General features: G+C 40.9%; 1 protein-coding gene across 2 annotated transcripts in view; it reads left to right on the plus strand.

Annotated features, from left to right (window-relative positions):
• The window catches only part of PRKG1 (protein kinase cGMP-dependent 1), a 533,626-nt gene that overhangs the window by 476,685 nt on the left and 31,577 nt on the right, over window positions 1–25,364 (plus strand). For both annotated transcript variants that reach the window (XM_074830170.1, XM_074830169.1), the window contains exon 10: window positions 23,927–24,023. In XM_074830170.1, coding sequence (XP_074686271.1) covers window positions 23,927–24,023 — 97 coding nt within the window. The remainder of the gene's footprint in view (window positions 1–23,926; window positions 24,024–25,364) is intronic.

The raw sequence follows: 25,364 nt of genomic DNA on the forward strand, positions 1-25,364 counted from the left end.
TCTTGATGCATCCCAGGATATGGTTGGCCTTCTGGGCTGTGAGTGCATGTTGTTGGCTCATAGTCAGTTTTCCATACCAAGTCCTTCTCCACAGGGCTACTCTCTCATTGTCCAGCCTGTATTTGTGCTTTGGATTGCCTCGATCTATGTGCAGGACCTTGCACTTGGCCTTGTTGAGCTTCATGAGGTTTGCTTTCAAGCCTGTCCCTCTGGATGGCACATCTCTTCCCTCCAGCATGTCAACTGCACCACACAGCTTGGTGTTGTTGCTGAACTTGCTGAGGGTGCACTTGATCCCACTGTCCATGTTGCCCACAAAGTTGTTAAACAGCACTGGTCCAACACTGACCCTTGAGGAATGCCACTCGTCACTGCTCTCCACTTGGCCATCAAGACGTTGACCACAACTCTGAGTGTGACCATCCAGCCTATTCCTTATCCATCTGTCAAATCCAAAATCTGTCAGATCATTTTAGTGGATGGAAGTGCTTAGAAGATGAACATTGTCAGTAGAGGGCATAATTTCTACTGCTGGGGCTCAGGAGAGGCTTATTTGTGTCACTCCTTCTGAGATGGCACAACGAGGGTGTTCAGAAATAAACAGTAATGGGATATTTGTATATGGCTGCTTGAAAGTGTCTTTAGAAAAAAAAATTACTACATTCACATATATTCAATTGTATTTTATTATGGACTTCTAAACTATTCAGAGCTTGAAATAATTTATAGTCGCATTAGTATCTCCAATTTTCAGTGATCTTTTTATGATGTGAAGAAACCTACTATCGTATTGGCAGTTCACTCGGGCAATCAAATTGATAATTTTCGCAAGGTCCTGTATCTTTAATAAATTGCTAGATTTTTTTAAGCCAGCTCTGTTAAAAAAACCAGTAATCCAGGAATGTGTTCAAAATGCATCAACTTCTTCAAAAGCATGAGGAAAGCATCTGGACTGGTCTTTACTCAGAAAAACATTTTTACAATGGAAGCGTTTTTTCAGAGAACTTCAATCTTTATGCCAATATTAATTTAAAATTATGGAGTCCACCTTGCAAGCTCCTAAACCCCCATGAAATTAGTCCTTGTTGCCCCATTCCTGCAAGGCAAAGCTCTAGTGTCAATAGGTGAAAATCAATAGCTGTTTGGGGTGATTGGGGGATTCAGGATCAAACTTGGGATCAGGATTAAACCTGCGGATGAGAAGGTATTTTGCTTGCTCCAGAAATGAATAATCTAGAAAGCAACTCTATTTCAGAGAGTGGTATCAACCTGTTAATAGTCAGCACTCAATGACTCCAGTCCTTAAGACTTATGTGCCCTTTATTTATTTCATAAGGTGCAGCATTATCTGCTTTTTTCATTAGAAAGGAACCCGTACCCAGTGCCTGTTTGTCATATTTATACATCTAATAAAATGTAACACTGCCAGCTAAGACCTGTTCATTTGTATTTTATGCTTTTTCTCTTTACTCTCAGTTTCTATGGGAACCTGGGTTTTACAGCAATAGAGAATAAAGCGATGAAGGCAGGTCTTCAAAAACATAACTCTTGTTTGCTGAATTGCTAGCATGGTTAACAGGCACAAACGTGCTTAGAGCCAAACTGGCAAGGGAAAAATCAAGGCAAGTTAAATGTGAGAAAGTTGTTGGCAATTGAGTTTCCTCCTTCCAGAAACATCTTGATTGGGTGCTTTTATGCTTTTTGCTTTGAAAATCCATGTACGATGCTTAAAAGTTAGGTTTACATTTTCTGAGGAGGAGATAACAATTTGCATTGCTTGCCTTTATGGCTAAATTAGTGCAAAGTGCTCCACTGCAAATAAAAATTAAAAACCCCTCTCCTTTTGTGTCGTGGTTTAACCCTGCAGGCAGATAAACCCCACACAGCCACTTGCTCACTCCCCGCCCCCCCCCGCCCAGTGGGACGGGGAAGAGAATTAGGAAGAAAAAAGTAAAATTTGTGAGTTGAGATAAAGACAGTTTAATAGGACAGAAAATGAAGGGGGAAAAAAATAACAACAATAATAATTATAAAATAATTAGAATATACAAAACAAGTGATGCACAATGCAATTTCTCCCTACCCACTGACCAATGCCCAGCCAGTTCCTGAGCAGCGGCCCCCCCTGGCCAGCTTCCCCCCTAATTTATATACTGGGCATGATGCCAGATGGTATGGAACATCCCTCGGGTCAGCTGGGGTCAGCTGTCCCCACTGTGCCCCCTCCCAGCTTCTTGTGCACCCCCAGCCTGCTCGCTGGAGGGGTGGGGTGAGAAGCTGAAAAGTCCTTGACTTAGTGTAAACACTACTTAGCAACAACTCCAACATCAGTGTGTTATCTACTTTATTCTCACACTAAATCCAAACACAACACTGTACCAGGTACGAGGAAGAAAATTAACTCTATCCTAGCTGAAACCAGGACATTTTGGTATAATTAATTACAGCTCATGAGTTGGAAACGTGATGTTCGTGTACAATTCCATACATTTTGCAACAAAACATACTCTAGTTTATATATTACAGTATATCATTTCATATCTGTTGCTTCAGTCTCTGTTGGTGAATCGAGGTGAGTAATGCAGGTGAGCTGGAATAATTGGTAGGAAATAATTAGAAAAACCTCCTTAAGGACATTTCTTGCAATGCCTCTGTATGTATATGAATTCCTTACGAGATGTTTGCATTTCAATTTAACTTGGAAGAATATAAATGTAATGCTTTGAATATAGATTGTCTAAGGCTATGCTAAGAATGTAAAGATAAATTTTACATCTTTCAACAGGCCTGGATTTAAAAAGCAGCGGATTTGGCAAACTTTGCAAGGATATACACAAAAGAAGGTCTTTGAAATAGTGAGGTTTGGTAGGGCTAATAACAGTAAGACTTATAAGCAGTTCCTGAAACATGTCATTCATTGGCTTTAATGTTCATGGTCATCAAGGGGGATGTTCACAGCTGTGTTCCTGAATATCTAGAAATGTCTATCAGCAGTGAGATATTCCTTGCAGAATCAGCTGAAACAGGGGCATCCTTTGGGATGCTAAATACTATTATTTTTAGTCTATTTTTTTTCTCACAAATGCTTATCTCTAAGGTCAAGCAGGCCTGTTCAAGACCATCTGGTCTATAGGCTCTCTCCAGAACCCATGTTTCTGTGCAGGTTGATGTGGCAATCACCTTGAGATAACCCTGCTCTTGACAGATGGCTTTTCTTCTCACTTCTGCCTTCCTTGAAGTTGTTTTGAATTGGTATTGCTGAGTTAGGTTTAGTAAGGTGTAGTGTGAAATGAACTTGTGTGGCTTCCCCTGCTCCCACTGTTTGGGTCTGGAAGGAACAGGGTAGCTAAAAAACTTTAACTTCTCAGTAGTGTTGAAGAGGACCATGAATAACCCTAGGCAAGTTGCTTTTCTCTGTCCTTTGGCTTCCTGATCTGAAAAACAGCATTTAAGATCTAGTAATCCAAGGTACTACAGCAGAAATTGATGTTGTTATATTATCTCCATCATCCCGTGTTACAACTTCAGGATATGTCTCACTGTTTATGCTTCCTGGTCACTTTGTTCTTGCAGTAAAGTGATTTTAAACTTATCTTTTAAAATAATGTTCAAAAGAGGAGTGGTAAGCACTTGACCTCAGTGTCAACACAACATCTAGAAATAGTTTTTTACCCATGCCAGCAAGTTGGTTTTATGGGTCTTTATTTTCAGGCATGTCTTTACAGTTGGTCTTACCCCCATATATGTACATATATAGTCCCTATCTCCTGGCCATGAAATTGCCTTTGCAGTCTTTATCAAAGATGGGATTACGTGGGCCAAACTCTTGTTCAAATTGATTATTTTTTTTTTTTTCAATGAGAGAAAATTAATTCTCCCCTTCTCCTGGGCAAATCTGTGTCACTTAATTCTGTTAATTCCCTGTATTATACAGGCATGACTTTCTGTCCTTGGTATTGAGGTGCTCTGCACCCTTCTGAAACATCCTTTTGTTCTTTGAAGTACCTTTTAATTGTTCCAAAAGAAGAGAATAAATAAAATAGCAACTAGATTCACTTCCCTTCTGCTCCATAGATAGTTATAGGGCTTTATGTTTTGTAGATATTTGTCAGGATAAACAATGATGTAGCAGCCTGGCCTTTCTGGTGGTGCACATCCCCACGGTGAGGGAGTACTGAGCTCATGGCAGAACCCTGTGATCTCCAGAAAGAGGTCTCTTCCCACCTTCACTGAAGGCTTTAGACCTCTGCAGTGGCCTATAGGTTGGAATGACGTTGACAACTTCATAAAGGTTTACTAAAGATGTAGTCCATTCAGTTAAAACAACTAAGTTGGTTATGGATTCTAGGTACACCCTTCCCAAAACTGCCAGGGTGCTGGGTGAACCTAAGAGGAACAGAAGGTATTTTGACTGGTGATGATCTTTTAGAGCTTGAGAGGTTGGGGAAGAGTAGCTTGCTGGTATCTGCTGTGGACTAGGATATTCTTGAGGGTCTCAGAGAGGCTCCACTGGGTGTAAAAGACTTTCATCTAGTAGGATTGGTAAATCTGACCTGCCACTTTGTCATAGCTCAGATCAGTAGGTGGCAGAGCAGAGATGATTGCACAAAGAGATTGACCGTGTAGTAACCACTGAGGACCCAGGTGGCAGATTTAGCCCTGTGGTTGTGAGAACTCCTGAAATGAGATCTGGACTCAGATGGCGGGCAGCCTCTTGACCCCTGTAACAACCACAGGATCTCTGCTCCAGCCCCCGCAGGAAGAGCTGGAGGAGGAAAGCTGCAACGATCTCAAACCTCTGCCCTTCAATTCAGAGAGGTCACCTGCTGTACACTGCCTGATCTTTTGATCTACTGGACACCTGACCTTTTGGTTTATGGGCGAAACATAATCCCTCCAGTTCATCGCTGCTGACTCCCACATACATCCGAATGCAGGATGCCAGAGCCTGGGGTTCCTCCACTCCTTTCCAAAGCTGGGCCAGCAGCAGGCAGAGCTGCATCTCTCCTGGTCTCCTTACGCTTTGGGTTTCCCCCAGGTGACTTATATCTGGAGTTGTCCTAAGTAGGCACCTAAAATAAATCAGTGCTCATGGGGAGTATCCAAATCCTATCGGGATGCTTCCAAGCACAGACAAGCTGAAGGAGGCTACTCAAATTGCAGGTGTCTTTGGCAACCATCTTACCCCTTGGTTCAGCCATAATGAGGAACTGATGTAAAAGCTAAGGATTAAATGAAAAATATCACAGAAAGGATGGGTTGATGCTGCTACAGCCCAGCAATATCAACAGCAATAGAGAATGAAACTACACACATAAAGATGACATAGTAGGAAACACTGAGCTGTGAGAACAAAGACACAAGATTAATTTGGGAATAATATCTGTTCAAGAAGATGCAGCTACCAAAAAGGCTCCCATTTCCTTGGCCTTGGAGACTTCAAAAAAAAATGAGTGGTGCATAAACCTGATGTTTGAGAGCCAATATTTTTAGGTCCTAAGTGTCCAGGATTGCAAGGGAACATCTCCAGCCAACATTTCACTACTTTTTGGGAGGGCAGCCTACACTGTGCTGCAGGTGAATAGAAAAGATGCATAGTGGGTAGAGAAATCAAGAGAAATATAGGAGTAATGTAGAGTATTAGAGCAGCTAATCAGGAAACAAATAGCAGGGAAGGCAAGTGTGCAGTGGAGGCAGAGAGGGCAGCATAGACATTAACACCAGCGGCTGCTGCGGGGGTTGGAGGCTCTGGGAGAAAAACCTTTTTTCACAGTCTTTCAGCTGAAATAGGCTTGTTCTTCCCTCTGTGAACCCAGAGAAGGGGTTTGGCCCATTTGGAGCCCCAGCAGCTTTGGAAATACCACAACTGCTGTCAAAAAGGCTATTGGAGGTCTTGCATAGCCTTGCACACAAAGCATTGAAACCCACTGTACTGGAACATAAACAAACAAAACACATATTTTTATACCATAATAAGATAAAACATTGCTATCTCTTTAAAAAGGAGATTTTTATTTAGCCCTGATGGATGTAGACATTCCTAATCCCCATGTACCGCTCACAAACAAGTTCTGACCCTCCCTGGCTTGGCTGGTATTAATCAGGAGTTGGCAGCATTCAAATGCTCGACAATAAAATTTCACAAAATTCACTTTTTTTGGCTGTAGCTGAGTTCAGGCCTTTTCGAATTCATTTTCAAGCAAAGGGAAGCTAATTTGAAACCACCGCTGCTAATTCCAGGAAAAGAAGTCATTAAGTCTCTTTTGGGAGTTTCAAGTGACAGCATATCCATTAGCAGAGGGGAAATGCGGGAACATGATCTTTATCAGAAACCATTGGTTTGTCTATATAGTTCTTCCTCAGAAGTCAGTATTTACCTTTTGGTTAAGTATTATTTTATTACATTAAAAACTAAGTGTTATTGGGTCTGTCCATCCTCTTGGTGAGCAGCAGTTAGAATTTTGTTGTTTATTAAAGATGCTGAAAGAGGGAGGAGAAAAATCTACTCATTAAAGGGAGTGTGTGATCCTCTTGGAGAACAAAAACGGACTTTTGGGAAGTTTTTCTGTATAGACTGACCACTGGGTAATATTGGAAAAGTGTTTGCAGTGCAAGAAATCCTTGCTGTGATCTGGGCTTTGTATCATATCATGGAGTAGAGGGGATCATCCCTTTGTGACTGCTTAGGTTTCTTTTGGAAAAAGCAGCTCTGGGCATCCCTGTGCCACAAAGATACTTAAGAGTTTAACGAGAAAAACTTGGATTTATTACAATAGTAGAAACGGTGGTGCAATCCTCCAAGGCTGTGGCCCAAGGAGGATGCTAAGCAATGTTTCCTGGTCCTGGAGCCCATGTTATGGAGCTTCTCATGAGGTTTATGACCACCAGGATCATTTTGGTGTGCAAAACTCTGCTCCTTCATGTAACACCTTTACAATAGTTCCTGCAAACCATCAAGCCTCGAGAGGCTGCAAGTGTATTCAAGGAAGTATCACTACATGCCTGCTCTGCTTCTCCATATGCTTCCTCACGGCTGTTCTCTGAGCAAAATGCACCTTTGACCTGACCCCAGACATCCCACAGGTGATCTGTTCTTGAATAAGTCTTCTAGTGTATGCTCATTTTACAGATAAGGAAACCGATATGGAGAGATTAAGCAAATTAACCAGAAGTCAGAAAAACCAAGGGAGGTGGCACCGTCCTACTCTCTCCCATCTTCAGTTCTCAGATGTAAATGTAACTGGCAGAGGAGGAGACAGAGTGGAATAAGCTTCATCTGCAGAATCATTTCCTGTTTAATGAGCTAACATAGGATCATTATAGCAAATAGCAAGAAAGTTTTGACATTTTTGGTTTCAGTTGTCAAACAAATAGTCTGTAAAACTTAGGTACTGAAATGTGGCGAATTCCTTATAGCAGATCATGTAAAGCATTACCCCACATATTAAGCATTTAGATAGTTCCAAAAAATATGAGATTTTAGTGAAGTAGTAACTCCCTTTATTAAGTAAATTTTGAAAATGCCAAATCATAGGCAATTTTCAGGCCCAAGAGTCACAGTTTGCTCATCATTCATGTAGAGGCATTTCCCCTTGACCAGACCTATTGCCTTTCTTTGGGTGTTTCCCAGCAGTGCTCTGTCTGTACCAGCATGGACTAGAAGGACACAGAAGTACCGGATGCTGTAGGTTTGTATAAAGGCAGGCTGGTTTCTGCTCCTTTCCTAGTAATCCCTCACATTCAGTCTGTCTTCTTGACCATGTCTGATCACTGACCTGATGCTTTCATGGGACTGTTATAAACTCTTGAGGGGGAACTAACTCTTGAGGGGGAATCATCTTGGAGCCTGTCTTTTGACATTAGGAGTTTGGGTTATTTTTTCTGTGTGTAGCAGTTTATCTTTGTTTCATTTCATCTGAAACTTTATTGGCAAGTCACTGAGTCTGCTAAAGTCCTTCTGCAGCTCTTCATGGTTCATCCTGGTTTTTCTTCTACTCTGAATATCTTAATGTCAACAGAAAACCTGGGTGCTCCAACTATTGAACCTTCATACATATGAATTTTAAATCCATCAAACAGCACAGGTCTCAGCACAGCACCCTGCACTCTCTGAAGCAGGTGCTTCTCCACGAGAAGACCTTTCCTTTTGTCTCCTGGCAGCTTCATGTCTTTAATTGCCTTTGCTGGGGAACCTTCTGAGATGCCTTTTGGAAACCAAATAAACTCTGTCAAGCAGACCAATCTTATGCGTGACCCCTTCAATAACTCCAATATTTCCCTTTATGGAAGACAGCATATCAATTTTTTTCTGCTCTTGATGATAGTTTTCACTAATAAAGATAAAGATGATAAAAGCCATAGCCAAAAGCTCCCCAGGTCAGCTCTGCAGGACTTTAGAAATATTTTTATTGCCTCCTGGAGAAGCAGTGAGGATGTTAACCTGCTGGTCAGCACATATGTACATGCTTCCAATATATTTGTGGTACCTATAGGGAAGGTAGGTGGGGAAAATAGGGGATCTTGGAGTACTACAGGTAATGCAGAGAGCAGAGGCAAAGGGGCGCTGGGAGGGGGAGGTATTGATATGGGGGTAAACTGGGTATATTGTTGTTGTTTTATTAAAATAATGGCGTTCATTTGAAAAAAAATGTTGCTGCTTATAAAAGCAGGATAGAAACCAAATTAAAGTCTGTAAGTGTACAAGAATGTCTCCTGAAGGCAAGGCCTTGCTACAGCTGTTTTAAGTGTATGTGTGTGTGGCAATGAGCTGAAGGGTTGCCTGTAGAAACGTGGGATATTCCTGCCCTCCAGTGGAAGTATGGGAAAGTGCCTTTCAGAAGTTGTCTCAGCTGGAAAAGGAATGGGACCCCGCAAAGGGATACTATGAAACTTCCAGGAAAATCACTGCTTTTGATCCGATGTCCCCTGCATTACCATTGGTGTTTCTCAGCAGAACCCCTTGGCCCTCTCTAGGATCACCTGCCCATACATGCTGGTACGCCCATTGTTACCTTTACTCAACTAAATTTTCCAAATCTGGGGCACTGGACCAAGTACATGATGTGTAGCCAGTGACATTTCAGCATTTTAATATGGGAGCATAGCTTGGGGGTGTTTTGGGGAGCGCTCAACCATGCAAGTCATGTTCAGCTCTTGGGATGCCATGAGCCCTTCTCTGAAAAGATCTGAGTACATGGAGGTGTGTTAGGAAATATTTTCCTCCATTAGAAGAGGAGGAAACGAACTGCTGTGATGTGAGGAGTTTTGAGCCTTTCAGCTTGCTTGTTTTCCCAAAATGAGACAACTTGAACTGTTCAAGCCAAGGAGTTATCTGCAGTAGCAAAACATGGGGGTTAGGGTGGTTTGTTTGGTTCCTTTTTTTTTTTGTCTCTTACTAATTAGCACATAATATTCAAATGTTGACAAAGCACTTAGTAGTTTTCTCATGTGGTGAATTTAGGATTAGCATCAGTGAATAAGTGAGAAATGCTTTTTCTTCATGTTAGCTGCCATGTGTTAAATAAATGTCTGATAAAAACTTTCTTTTATCTAGTCAAGACAAGTCGTAAGATTGAACAGCTCATCTCTCACCATGTAGAACACAAACAGGCTTCCAGATCAGGCACCAGGCACTGTGAAACAGAACTCTCTGGTTTTTTTAATGCTATTACACATGACAAGTAGGGGCCTTGAGTTTCTCAATTTATTCCAGTTATATACAGATATATTGGAAGTGCTAATAAAGGAGTGGCCTCACTGCACTGAGATGTAGCTAACCCTATATCCTGACTCTGACTGTGCCCAACAGCAGGTATTTAGGAAGGAGAATAAGAGCAAAAAGATGCTTATTGATTTGTGATTCACCAGTCTCCAGTGATTTGGCACTTGGGGACTTCATGCATATAGGTGCTGTTGGTATATTTAGTAGTCTTCTGTGTTTTTTTTTTTTTCCCTGAATCTGCTTACCTGCACACCGAAGTTTTAGACCTTTGTCATCTCCTGTCTGAGTTGTCTTTTTCCCAGGAAGAAGCCCCTAATGCAGTCATTGCTACAACAGAAAGCAATCAAGACCTGTACTCCTTACCATCACACTTCTTGCGACCTTTTCCAATTCTACTCTGTAGGTTTTGAGAGGAGAGGGGGGGTAAAGACAGACAAATCAACCCATTACTGCATGTGTAAGATCAGAATATTTTTCCCCTGATGTTCATCCCTGCATATCTACAGAATTCCAAGTGAAGGTATTATCTTGTCCCCTGATATCTTTAAGTTGTGTAATTGTTCACCTTAGGCTTTTGTTTGCTATGTTTGGTGATGTAATATCCTTGACCAATGTTGTCATTTTACTTATTCCCCCTTTTACAGATCATCTATAAAGATGCTGAGAAGGAAGGATTTGAGCACTGTTGGCCTCCATCCATTAGGAAAACCAAACATTTATTACTACCTGCTGTTTCCTATTTTTAACCTTTTTTTAATCAATGCAAAGACCTTTTCTCTTATCTCATGGCAGCTTGATTTCTGTAACAGCCTTCAAACCTTGTCAAATGCCTTTTGGAAATCCAGACCAACTCTATCGACCAGATCTCTTCTGCCCATGTGCCTGTTTACTCCTTCAAAGAACTCCAGTAGACTTGTGAAGCATTTTGGCTCTTCCCCAAAGAAGTCAAATTTATCCATGTGTCAACTAATTCTGTTAGGACAGATGTTGGGCTTAGTCAAGTACAGCACTCTGGATCATATCAAAAAGCCACTTCCATCCCTCGGCAAGCAGAGCTGGTTGCAAACCACAGTTAGTAGTTCACCTTGAGTTCATGCAGAAGTGCTGGGTGAACACCATCCGGGCCTGGAGATGGGTTAATGTTCCTTTGGTCGACTTGGGTCCCCTACTGACACTTCCATTGGAGGTGGTTATTCTGGTGATTCCCCTGGGAAGGGAGATTGCAGTGGCAGGATCTCCCCAAGATCTTCCATGCTGCACCCAGGGGTAAAAAGCGCATTGAGCTTTTCTCACATGACTTTGTTCCTCAAAGTGTGCTCTTTCTAGAGCATAAGTCTCTGGAGACCCCACAGCCTACAGTCAGGCTCCTTGCTGTTGCTGTGACTAAGAATGATTTATTATTTGTTTTTAAGACTTTTGAAGCTATTGCTTGCTTTTTTTTTTTTTTTTTTTTTTTGTGTTCTGCCTTACAGTGTTTTTCCTTTCAGCCGGACAGGGTTTGATACTTTTTTTCTTTTCTCTTTATTGATTTGTTGGAAACAGCTTCTTATTTGAAGGATGACTTTTTGCTTTTAATGTACTGTCTCATCCTGCTCTTCAGCCACACCAACTTCCTTTTGACCTATTCTAGGTCCACATTTGACAGATGGTATGTTTGCTATATGCTTCCAGATACCTATGTACTGCTGCTAAGAATTAATTTTCCTAATCAACTCTTTTAGCTACTCTTTTACTTCCTCTTTTTGAACTTTTAAGTGCAAGAGTGGTGCTTTTATTTTAAACTTCTTTTCAGACCTCATGTCAAATCTCAATACATCATGGTTTCTGTTACAGGGAGGTTCTTCAATAGTCGTTCTTTGCAATGGTTCTTGCATATCATTTGGCATCAAGTTACAAGTATTCTTCATTCCTGGGCCACCTGATTAACGATGTCCTAAAATAATAATTAATTGTGCCTAAAAATTTAGGCTTCACAGATAATATATAGAGAGTTTGTTGCACACTGGGTGTCTTGTCTTTGCTGAGGTCTTGTCAGAGCTCCTTCAGCAGATCACAGCCACTCGTGCCCATCTGATGAGTGGTCAGTGATCTCATGCTAATACTTCCCTTCCCTGTTTAGACTGGAATTTCCATCTGCAGATGTTCGGTGTGACTTGATAATTTGATTTGTTAACCTGACTTAACACAACAAATTACTCTTTCCTTGCAACAGACTACTTGGTGTAGCCTTCATGTTTCTAGTGTCTTCTGTGGCTGCTATTATGTCATCCCAGTGCTGGTCATTCCATGCCTCCTATACACTTGTCATGCCATAACTTTATTGAGAGCTAGACCTTCTAGTTCTCCTTCTTTCTTAGATCTTTCCTAGATGTTTGTGGGACAGTGCGTGCACAGTTGCTTTGGTTTTTCTATTTTTCAGGATTTTCTTTAAATTGCCCCTTTGTTTTCATGCTTTTTCTTGACTTTTGCCAGATACTGGCCTTCGTTATTTGTGTTAGAGTTGTTAAGCTCCATGGGAAACTTTCTGCCTCTGCAGAGTCTCTCCTATGCGGATCCAAAAGGACCTGCATGACCCAAGACATTGATTTTGCTTTTCAAAGTGGTACTCACACAAGAAAGCAAAATCTTAGCAGATAAGTCAAATTAAAAGTGGGTTTGACACAGGGTGATACCGGGATGGGGTTGGTTATGTGGAACCCAGTTTCACTGATCTCTTCCCACAGTTTCATCTGTCTGCCAGAATAAACAAGCGGAGAGAAAAACCTCGCTTTGTGTGCACACGTACTTGCTTTGTAAGGAAAAATCTGCTTCCTGCCTGCTCCCACTTTTTCAGTAGGATTTTATGTAATATTCCCCTCCTCCTCGCCTTCCCCTTATATGTCACCTTTTTTTTCAAAGTAAATTAGGATGAAACACGCCGGATGCAACAACTTCCACTAGCAGTGTCGGCATGGCTGGAGCACTCCAATGTTGACTGAAGGAATAAAAGCTTGAGGGTTTTGCAGTAACACTTTGGGAGGCTTAGTCCAGCAACCCCAGTGCAATTAGTAGCTCTCACAGATGATCTGTGGGCATTTTGGGGGAGACACTGGATTAAAAGAACATCATTCACCCATCTGCTACAGGAACTTCTCCAGACCTCTCACATGTGAGTCTCCTTAAGAATTTTGAAGAGGCTGCAGGAAATATTGCAGAAATGTCTCTGGGCAGCCCTTGGAGAAGGGACACAAGTTCACTTGAGGTAGACCTCTACTTCTTAGCAGCCATCAAGATAGAAACCATCTAGCAAGTGATTTTTTCCTAGAGGATTAGGCCATTTGAAAAGAGAAGCGAGGGCAAAACATAGCAGCACTCTGTTGTCTGAAACCCATGGGACTTGAACAAATGTGCAATAAGTAGCAAACATGGTGAGTTGGACAAATAAGTATGTGTAACATCAGTGATCTATCGATCTGTTCTCCACATTCTTTAAAAAAAGAGGAGAAAACTGCAAACAAGTCTTTTTAATCTGAGCATTGCTGTTGCCATGGTGAGCCTTTACTTATGCAAGCAACACAGTCCTACATTAAGGCTGGAGGCAAAAGGGCCATTTAGTGTTTATGTCCTTAGATAAGCTGATTTGAGGTTCATGGGATCTAATTAGCAGTTTGCAATTAGATTTTGAGATTTTGTAAAGTAGAAGAGCAACGAGCAGAACTAACCGTGATTTAAGCAATTTTAAGCTGTAGTTTGAATTTTCCTTGAGATCACATCTCACCTTCCAAGGCTGTAACATGGCCATGGCTCTTCCCCAATGACTCCCAACAAGTTGCCTTAAAATAACTGTGGTGTTCTTCTGTGGTACGTAGTGGCACCTTTGAACCAAGTTTAGTAGCTGGGATTTATTTACCTTACAAAGGTCATTTTGAGTTTTAATGTGAAATGCTTTTTTCCTGAGTACTTCTCATAGGCACGGGTTTTCCTTGGTGTTTTCCAAAGGAAAAAATAAGGAATCTGTAGGTATTTTCTCTGGTCAATCAGAAAGGTGAAAGGAAAACCCCTTGATGCCTTCTCTTCCAAATATATTTTCTCGTCTACAGATCCAGACTGTTAAATTTAGAGCTAGTGAGGAGAGTAGAGGGAAGTTAGCGATTGTCTCCTTCCTTACCGTAATACTTTTTTTTTCCTTCTAAATTATTCAAGGACAGTTTACATCACCATAAGAGGTTTATTTTTCACTGACTTTGTATTACTTTAAAAGTTAGAGTGTGAGTGCTACAATAGAATTTGGGATTGCTGAGTATACCCAAACTATAGCTGATTCAGCTGGTGAATCTGGGGGTTTAGATTTTATCTTGGTAGTCACCCATGATTTAGGAAGAGTTATATAGGAATGAATATGCTATAGGCAGAGAGTCCCTGGCAATCCTTCAATGAACTGCTTTTGACTCCAGCCGTGTCACCCTGAAGTGGGATGTTAGATGTTGTGCTGCAACCCAACAACACAAATTTAATATTTTATTCTGAAACGTTGCTTATTCATGTTAACATTAGCATGTGAGGAGAGAAATGCGCCAAGAAGGCCATTAAGACATAATACTGCAGGGTGCTGGCATAGCAAAGATAAAAAAGCCAGCTCAAGTGCTTTGCGCTCTCAGTTTATTCCCATCAGCCAGGCAGAAGAGCTTTCTCTTTGCAATGCACGTGTCTAAGAGCATGATAAATGTTTCTTTGTAATGTGATCCTTACCCCACACTTCTGTTGTAATGAGCACAGCTATAGGGAGGGAAAAAAAAGAAAACCACACACACAAAAAAACCCAAACCCAACAACTTTCTTGGAAGTGGGGATGAGATGGCCGGGAGATGAAACTCAGTGGACTACAATGAGCTAAAGCATATAATAGCTACCTTTTATCTAGTGGGTGTAATATTTCAGCTAAAATTCCTTACAAATCTCACTGTAAAACGAAAAAAAAAAAAACCAGCACTGCATACCTGTTGACATCAAAATGTGATGATATGGGAGTATATGTAGATGGAGAGTAGTAAACCAATATTTCTTCCACCCAGCAACTGTGACAATATACATTGCCCAAGGAAAACTTGTAGGGATTTTTCTAACGAAAACGTTGAATTGTCCAGGAAATGCTTTACAGAAATTTGATTTGTTCAAATTTGTGATTTGAACATGAATTTATTTGGGGAAAACATATGTTGATAAATAGCATTTTTAAATGATCTTGCATATTATATTTGATGTTATTTTCATTGAAATGAAATAAAGTTGTCAAGGTCCGAGTGCAGTATTTGAGGTGCTGTGAAAAATCATTGCTTTTCCTTAGAATCGTGTTTAGCGTGGAATTTCAGGTTGTGCTGTTGCTGCCTGTCTTGGAGTCAGACAGTTATTCATGTTTTATTTTTCCATTGTCACCAATGAGTTTCCCACCCAGGTTAACAAGCATACCATACACAATAGTGCTATCAGCAACTATTTTGGGTTCAATCCCTCACTGCTGAGTGAAGATACAGATGCAATACAATGGCAACGAGTCAATTGCTTTGGTCTGCAGCTGGCAACATCCAGAGTTAAAAAAAAGACACAAAAAAAAAATGTGGGGGGCGGGGGGGCAGGAGAAGAAACAACCCCCCTCCTTAAGCAATATCTTTTAATACTGTACAGAACAGGAAACACCACCAGAGGAAGGAATACTCCACATCCTCCCTCCTCCCCTTTTAATTAAAATTGATTAAAGTCATGTTTTTGTAAGTCAGTCTATTCTGTAGAGTATCTTGTTTGAACTATTTCAGGATGTTCTTGGTGTTAGGCATATTACAAAAGTGCAAATGTTATTTCAACCAAAGCTGAAACCAGGACTTCCCGAAGTAGGACCCTGAGAGAGAGTCCTGTTGGAAGCATCAGGCTGTTTCATTAGAAGTTGAAGGAGAAACATGTCCATCTAGAAAATAAAATACATATTTCAGTGATGAGCTCCCTTTGACTTTCAGTGAAAACCAAGAACTCTATTCCCTAAAAGCCATCCTGATAACCTTGTGCTCTATTGAAAGCACTCTGCTTTATACCTGTATGGCATTATCACCCCCCCTCACTCCTGTCAGATGGCATTTTATATCCCAGTTTGTTTGGTTCTTCCACCAAAATTTTGTCTTGTTTCTGGCACTTGAGCATTATATGGATGTGTAATAATGGGGGGCAGGCAGTCAAAGTACACCCACATTTACACAAAACCCTTATACATGCTTGAACTGGAGAATGAAGGGTTGTTTTCTCTGAGCAGTTTGATTGTGAGCTTAGATACATGGACATTTGAAAAAAAAGGTGAAATTTGGATTTTAGGGGGTTTTTTCTAATAAAGTTTTTCCCTGAACATCCTGTGTTCAGATAAGGTACCACTTCAGTGCTCACACTGTTGCTAGATGGGAGGTACTGAATGCAATAGGCATAAGATGTTTAATAAGGTGTTACCAATCTCTTGGCACATTTAGTTCAACAATATTAGCTTCGAAGTTAAGACTTTTTAAAGAGCATGGATGATGAGAAGGTCTTTCTGAGCTGTTTTAACTGACTCTATTTGAGTGTGTTCAATTACATTTTTCAGTGAAATTGGTCTCCATGCAATAGCAAGTCTTCAAAGCCCCATAATTCAAACGAATCTTCTGTTTGCTTAACTACTGAAACAACTTACGATGAGCACAGCTTATTATAACAGCATAATATCATGTTCATGTTGCTGAGTTCTAATTGAAAAGTAATGTGGTTTTAAAATAGGAGGAAAAAATAATTTCTGTTAGTTTTTTAACTTTATGTTTTTAATTTCAGATCTCCTTCCCCTTCCAGAGGAAGTTAGAGATGCCATAGCTTTAATGTCTGTTTTAGCTGCCACTCAAATGTTCACTTTCTGTAAGAAAATCTAAACCAGGAGGTTTGCTATTTCTCCTGATGTGAAAGTCATTAAAGGCAAGTATGCTGCAAGTTCAGGTGCTGGTGGGTCCAAGAGAAATTCTCATCCCCAGCAACATGAACTTGAAAAGAAAGACAGCCTTTCTTTTCAATGCAATGGTCCATGCAGCTGTAGCTTTCAATTTGCATCGTCACCACTAGCACATGGCTTTTAAAAATCCAAATGAAATCTCTCTTTATTTGGATTTTCAGGTGAAGGTGTAAGACGTAGGAAGTGATAGCAGCTAAATCGGGAGTTAAAGCCACTGCATTACTGACCTCAGAAGGATGGTCTGGAAGAAGGAGACCTGAACTAAGGAAAAGCTGGGTTATTAGTTATCATACTTTCTCCCTATATCTATCCATCTACAGCTACATGTAGATAGATGGAGATACACCTTTTACTTTTTCAGTGTTGTTTGCAATTAAGAAAAACCTGAAAGAGTAGAAAATTAATTTGATGTCCTTCTCCTTGGTCTTCTTTGGTGCAGGGCAGCAAATCCTCATCCGCAAGTAAATCCTCTCTAACAAGTCAAGATGTGTGGGTAACACTGTAGCACCCATCCCTCCCAGGAATGAGTTAGCATTGGGATAGCAAATACCAGGCAGGAGTTATGAGCATGCTAACATGCCATCAGTCCATTGTCTCTCTGAAAGGGCAGAAAACCCCATTTGTGTTTAGGGCAATGGCATGTCAGTGCTCCCTGGTTGTTGGGTGGGCACTGGTGACCTTAACTGCCGATGGGAGATATCACAATCGTCTTATGCCAGTACTTTTACCCAACAGCTCACTGTCTTTGATGGGTGCTTTCACTGCCAATGGAGATGTCCTGGAACAATTTTGTGATCCCGATTTATGAATGAGCTAATAAATTGCAATAATGTGACAGAGCTTGAAATGAATTCAGCTTTTCTGTAACGTTATGCAATTGACAGTAAAATAGGTAAAGAGCTGGTCTTTTTCTTGATGGTTTTGTTCTTACCGATACCAGCGTTTATCTGAAAGGGACATTTGGAAGTTAAAAGGTGCATTTGTGCGTTGTGAGAGAGATGGACGTCTGGTACCCAGAGGAAGAAACACGAAACAGGCATTTCTGATACAGAGGGACAGTATCTAGGAAATAGTTATTCTCTGCTATCACTGCCTGCTCTGCCCAAGTGTAACTGGGGTGAGCATCTCCCTTTCAGCTAATAGTAGTCCATGGAGACGGAAGAGTGCTCTTGACCTTGCAGGATCAGACTCTTAGAGAAGTCTGATGGGCATGTTACGGTCTTCCCCAACAGGATTTTGGTTTCATACCCTTGGGTATTTTTTTTTTTTTTTTCTGCAATGGTTTGTCAAGGAACCTCTCCCCCGGCAAAGTGTACTGACCCAAATGGATTGATATCTGGAGGGAATGCTAGATAAGAAGGGTTTTGCATGCAGGGTGGGACCTCTGAAAGGATGACTGGCAATGCACCATAAAGAAACAGAGATTTGCCCCTCAAGTATTTGCTTTCAAGAATTCCCAGACTCTGGATCTTGGTTGTGTAAAATACACTGTCGCTGTGCCATGCTTCTGTCTGTTGCCTGAAAGTGGCTAAATCTTCTGAGCCCCACTAAAACAGGGTGGAGTTGAAGGTAAGAATCTCGTGTGGACATTACACAGGGTGCTTTTTATTTCACTTTCACCCATATGACCATTCATAGATTTACCCTTGTCCAAAATCACTTAGAAATACATAAACCTGAGCTTTTTGGAGTCATTTGAGCAGGTAGAGAAGAGGCCTGGCTGCCGTGGAAGTAGACATGGGAGCTCTACCACCATTTGCTTCATCTGCTCTTCCTAACATCGCTTTTGGATAACAAAGCCTCCTTGTTAACATCAATTTGATCCACGTCCTCTGCCACTTTTCCTTCACGTTTGGAATTGCATCTCTCTTAACTCAGTAGCATGAATCCAATCTAGAAAGCCTGCCATGACTTCAGGGTACCAGGCAAGTGAACAGCAGCCAAGTGCCATGAGCAGGTTAGACCCAGGTGGGTTATTCCACCAGGGCTAAAACACGTGTGTTCAGAGGTATAGAAAAAATAGTCATAAAATCCAAGATTTGGGGAAATTTACACTCTCATTTATCACAACCTCTTTTTTTTTTTTTTTTAAAGTGTCGCATCAGTTGAAGCAGCATGCTAAAAAAAAAAAGAATTAGCTATATCTTAAGGATCTAGCTATATCTTAAGAATCATAAGGAGATGGACTCTCTTCTTTACTGGACACAGAAATATGGTTTCCTTTTGTGATATATTTTTCCCCCCACCCCACCTGTGGCTCTTAGGCTCATTTCATGTGTGTCTTCTTGCAGGCTGGGTCTGATCATCACCATCCAAGTACTGCAACTCAAGTTATTCTAGTCTTTGCAGAGATTCAATATTTCTATCTGCAGAAGTGCGTTACCTCAACGATGGGTGATATAGTGATCAGACCAGCCGACAAAACTGAATACAAGGCTGACAAAATAGCTGTTAAATGAGCAGGTTTCTGTCACTGAGGAAGAAATTCTGGTTTTATCCACCCAAAATTGTTACATTCGCTCTTATCAGGGAGTTGGTGGTTGATTCCCATTTGGTTGCAATTTATGTCTAGTTGGCAGCGTGCAGGTGGAAAGAAGCCAAGTTTTCTATCAAGATGACAGTTTGGTAACAGATGTCTAATGTTACCCAACACATTTAGCTCATGTGATAGCAATTGTGAGCTAGTTTAGTAAAGCTGAGCAGTTGGGTAATTACAAACCTTTACTCCTTGTATTTTCTCATTTATCCTTTTTAGACGCCTAGGTAAGATGATTTATTTTTTTGTTGTTAGAATTTTGGGAGGAAAAGCTTGAAATGTGTTTCAGAGTAATTGCCATCCTAGGAGGCAATCACTTATTTAAAGAGTTGGAAACCTCCAGCAGTGCAAGAAGCCACATGTTTTCCTCTCCTGTTCTGCATAACAGGCATTGCCCAAATGCTTGGGCTGTGGCTCCTGCGCTGCTGTTTCAAAGTCACAGGACATGTGGAAGATGGTATTTACTCCTGATCCCCCTGATTACTCTAGTTTCTTGCATGTGATGCATGTCCATGCTGAAGAGGAGACTGAATCAAGACATTTTAATTAGCAGCTCCTTAGGAGTATATATTTTATTTGGAGGGAGAGAAAGAAGTGGTGGTCCCAAGCCCCAACTCTTCCATAGGAGGGCACTGATACTCATTAGGTCAAGGTTGTTACAGAAAGCTGGTCATTTGAGTGAGATTTCTGTAGGTACCTCTGCCATTCAGATTTGCAAGAACCCTTGGAGAAGAGTGTGGGAGATTCTGCAGGATGCCCATGTTTCACCTAGATCTGAACATCTCCTGTGCTGTTTTCTGACATCCCCTGTGGTGAAGATACCTCTCCTGTTAGCTGCAGGAGTGGACTATAAGCTCTGGCAGGGTTGGTTTGGCAGGATAGGTGACAAAACCTGGTTTCAATAAGCAAAAAAGTCACATTAAGAGTGCTTTGGGAGTTGATACCTGGCCTCCCACAAGCTCTTGTGAAAATCTCAGCTTTAATTTTAAAAGCTCTATATTACAGAACAGACTTTTTGTTGTTTCTCCCTGTTTGGATCACACATTCTCCCTATCTTTTCTTTTTGTGCACTTTCAGCTATGATTTTCTAGGCATTTTGACCTGTGATAGCTGGGGCAAGAAGCACAATTACCAACATATCCAGAGAAGGGCTCTTTCTTAATTATGTCTACTTGAACTAGAGTCAGAAAACCCCAAAAATCTCAGCATAGAAAGTTTGAGCCTTGCATGTGCGTAGCTCCAGAATGTCACTGTGTGACGCTGATCTGCATTCATGCCTCCAAGCTTGCCTGAGATGTCCTCCCAATACACCTCTTATCTATTAATTTAGGAACTTAAATAACCAACTCTTCCAGAGGTCAAAAAATCGTTTTCTTGTTTGAAAAGTCTCAGAGCACTGGCATACAGCTGCATATTTAGAATAGAAATGCCTTTCTCATTAGACTGCTAAGTACTGGATGGGAAGAGGCTGTGGCATCTGCAAAGTGGTACCCAGAAGAAATACACCCTGACCTAGCACACATGTATTTTTCCTTCAGAGTGCTGAGTTATCTTGCACAAGTGTGGTCAAATTGTCTCTACCATTCATCCCATCTCTGCTATATTCCCAGGGAATATCCTAAACATCCTTTCCCGTACCTGAGCATATCAGGCTTCTTCAATCTGGTTCAGAACTGAACGTTTTCCTACAGACACACCAATACTGATTTTTAAACTTCTGTATTTCTTTGCACTGCCCTCTCAATGCCTTGAAAGGGTCCCTTTTCTTTTGGAGGTGATAAAATAAGACATGTTTTTCATTATAATTTTGTCGAGCAAGGAGCACATGCTGCAAAACCTTAGGAGTTTCTGTTTAGGGAGCGGCATGTTCTAAATTTCAGGATGAGAATTATATCCGGGGTTCTGCTTTAGGAGATGGCTTGGGAATATTTGCATTTTGATATTTTTATTTAAGTGACTGAAGAGATTTATTCTTAAGCTTTGCAGGGCTGAAGAGCATCAGTCCTGTTAGTTTATAGGAATTGGATTTGAAAGTGGACTTTGACCTTTGTAGCTGGGAATAAAACAGAATTCAGATGTGACTGTTGTTACTAAGCATGTGAAGGGCTTGCTTGCTTGATTTTATGTGTTTTGGTTTCACTATATATTTTTGGAATTTCTTTTGGGTTTTGTATGCCTGTTGCACAGTATCTAGAAAACTGCATCCAATTTGTTTTATATGCTTCATTGCACTTATACGTACTAACTACACATAAGCAGTCTGTCAAAGAGAATTAGCCAAGAGATTTCAAAAAGCAGTCACAATAATGCTGCAAATACATTTTCTAAGCAAAATAATAAATGAACACATTGTTTTACTTTAGAAGCCAGCAGCAGCATTTGGCTTCTGCGACTCAACACACAAAATTATTAAGAAGTTGGAACTGGAGCAGGAGATCCTGTCTCCCATTGAACCAAGGGGTTTTTGAGACAAATGGTGGAATTTGCAGGGGCTGGGGCTAGCGTTCTGCTTGCCTTGCCAGCACCATGCCATGTCTTACCTAGTTTTTGTCCTCTCATGTTGCATGATATGAACTATAAGTCATTTTTGTAGGACGTGGCTGTCTTTCAAAGTAAGAGGTATTACAGGGTAAAAAACATTTCCCTGCTCTGTCCCATATGTTTTTTGGAGACCCTAACCCTTCTGACACACTGCTGTTTGACATCTCATGCCCTGCTTGCTCAGCATTGAGAAATCCTCACTAGTTGCCCATGGGAGAAGACAGGGTCCCCCGCCTCACTGGGAGCACGTGATGGCTTCCTTCCACTCCCAAGCCTTGGGTAAAGGTAATGCAGGGCTTCTTGACCTGAAGTGTTGCATTCATTATTCGACTGTTGAAGGGTAATTTTCCATGCTGGGATTCCATCTTCTTAGCAATTATAAATCATTAAGGGTATTTAACTGGTCTATACATTATCATGAAAATTAGACCTATCTCGTTGCTCTGTCACCCCTAAAATGATGTGTCTGCTGTGATTTAGAAGGGAACATATAAATATGTCTTTCCTTTAGAAAAGGTTTTTTAGTGACAGATTTAGTATGCACCTCATGATGAGTATAAAGCGATCAATAAGCAGCTGTGTCACCCAAGGTTATCCCAAGTTCAGAGCAGGCTTGGTACTGATTGGTTTCCAAAATCGGATGCATCGGGCTGCTGTGGCCACAGGAGCAAGGTCACCGAGAGGATCTGGTGACAGTATAAATAATAAAGCAAAGCTTAAGAAATTTGTCGACAGCACCCCCGAGATAAAATTGCGCTTTATTGCATAGGATTTGGGGCTTGATGGGGGGGACCTTTCACCTTTCTTGACATCTCTTTTTATTTTTCCCTTTTAACTTTAGGTTGTTTTTTTTTCCCTCTTTCTCCCCCCAATGTCAATGCAGTTTTAAATAGACTAAGAAGGTTGTTTGAAGGGAATAAGTCAGTAAATCCTTTCCATCACATTACTGAATTAGAGGCAGGTGTGATGAACAAGGTTCATTAAAAAGATAGACAGGTGGATACTTACATATGAACATGGCTAACACTATGAAGTTTTATCTTTACGCTAGTGTTACCATGCACAGGTGAAGCATCCAGGTGAAACAGTGGATTATGGTCTATCTGTTAATTGCAACACATTATGGCTAAAATTAAGTGCTGAAAACCAAGCCAAATCCTCCTTTACACCCTCCATGCCTCTCTCCATAATCCCGTCAATGCTCTTTTCCCATACAAGTCTGTGTCACCAGCGGCCAAAGGTTGTACATGCACAGGGACTTCTCCGGCAGCTGAATGTCAAACTTTATTGAGTGGGTGGATCCTGTTCATCCATTTCCCCTCCGAGCCTTTCTAAAAATACTATAAACCTTGACAAGGAGCTATTTTAGAGGAATCATATTCATGAGGATAGTCATGGGAAGCTTATTTTGGCAGGCTTGCATGTGTTAGATTTGCATGCTTCCTTAGTCAAGGGCTTGGTGAACTTGTGTTGTGAGCCAGTTGGACATAGGCTTAAGAGAGAGCATCTGGATTTTGGGACCTCCTGGGTTGGGACTTCTACTCCAAGTGAGTTTATAGAGGAAAAGAAGTGAAGATATTCTTATAGGAATATTGATATGTGACTGAAGTAAGACATTTCAGGCATTTGCACACCAGCCCACAGCTTATCGGATCTGATTTCATAAAACCTGGCTGTGATTTCTCTCCAGGGACCTTAATGATCTTGCCATTTTCAATAAACATTTATAGAAACTACTGCCAGCCTGTGGATAAGAGAAACTCCTATGAGAGACTTTATCTTCCAAAAATACTTAAAGACACCAAAAACAAAAACCACCCACAAGAAGATTAATAGAAAATGTCAAAATGTAATGTTTGCTGGGTAGCTGGAGTTGAATTGCAGTACCAGACATTTGCATTGTAGGCATGCAGTAGGTATGTTTGCTTTTCTCACTTGGAAAACTGTGCACATTGGATCGATGCTATAACTGGGACCAGCAAAACTATGAGTGTGAATAAAAGCAAACTGTAAGAGATAAGATGGAAATTAAGCAGGTAAAGGCTGTTCCACGCTCATGCCATTCGGGTACAGTATTGCACAGTGCTCATGTTTGCACCTCTAAGAAATTTCCGTTTTTTCGCATAAAAAAATCCAGATATGAAGCCGAAGCTGCCTTCTTCGCCAACCTGAAACTGTCTGATTTCAACATCATTGACACCCTTGGAGTCGGAGGGTTTGGACGAGTTGAGCTGGTAGGTAATGTTTTCTTCTTTTAAGTTTGTGTGATGTCCTGGAATAAGTACTGTGTTATGAGTTTTTATTTCTGAATAACTGGAAGAAAATTATGTGATGGGATTATATATTTGCTAATGGTTGAAGAAAGCTGCATTATGTTTCCCAGTAAATAAAAATGTACAAATAAATGCCTTGCAGCAACCAAGAAGAATTTATGTACTGGGTTGAGAGAGGAGCACACATCATCTCTCTCCAAGTAGTCCTTTGTTTATGGTATTGTTTGCCTTTTAGAAACAACCTGAAGAATTGCGTGGCTGTTAAGTGCTAAAATTGAAAGAGCAGCCTAAAATCTTATTTAACCAAAACTGAAGTAATGGTACAATGTCTCCTCTAAGCAGTTTCTAGTTCAGGTCTGGAGACAGTTATCACAAAAGCTATACACTCAAAGTCTGAACTATGACAACACTTCACAGAAAAATACTTATTTTTTGCAGAATTTTAGAGAAAGGACAAAAACTGAGCTTGCTTTTTGCTCTGCTTGGATTTAGAGCTCTGCAGTCTTTATTAAAACAAAGCCTGAGCAGAAGGAAACTGAAAGAGCAGCCGTTGTGTGACCCATTTGTGATATGACCATGTAAATACAAAAACTTATAATAGAAAGAGGGAGTTTAGTTTACATCATGGTGCTGACCGCAGAGAAGCTTCCGATACTGGACACTAGTACAGTATGATAGGAACTCCTGTAAGTTAGGAGCAGAAAAGGGAACAGAGTTACTGCTGTCATGATGAAACTCTGGGGAATTCCCTGCTCCATAACCCTACGGGAGCCAAATGTACCCATAGTGCTGGGAATTGGAAAACCGACAAAATTAAGTGTTTCAGTGATTATTTGTGATGTAACGGGTAAATTCTGTGTTAAAAGTGTGACTCACTCCTCCATGTGATTTATTTCTGACTTTTCCTGTTTGGAAATATGTAAAATGGTGTGGTGGAGAGCATGTGCGTGAGAAAGCTGGTCCCTTCCTGGGGTTTGGATTATTTATTTATTTATTTATTTATTGGATATTAGCAACTGTTGTTTTGGAAGAGAGTCACGAGAGCTCAGCCGTAGCCTGGGAAGGCTGTCTTGTACCCACTCCTTCTATAGTCATCTGCTGCTGAGGATGTTTTAGAGCAGAAGTTTAATTCGGGTTGCACTCAACCTCCCTTTTGAACACCCTTCACCCCCTGTTGACAACAGCATAAAGCTCAGGAGATTTGTTTCCTAAATTAACATCACCACTGACTTCTCCACCTGAGGTGACCTGTAGTGATGGACCCACCAGTTTGGGGCTTGGTTTGATTCTTGTGAAGGAGTT

The sequence above is a fragment of the Strix aluco genome, chromosome 7 (genome assembly GCF_031877795.1).
Source record: "Strix aluco isolate bStrAlu1 chromosome 7, bStrAlu1.hap1, whole genome shotgun sequence".
NCBI lineage: Eukaryota > Metazoa > Chordata > Aves > Strigiformes > Strigidae > Strix > Strix aluco.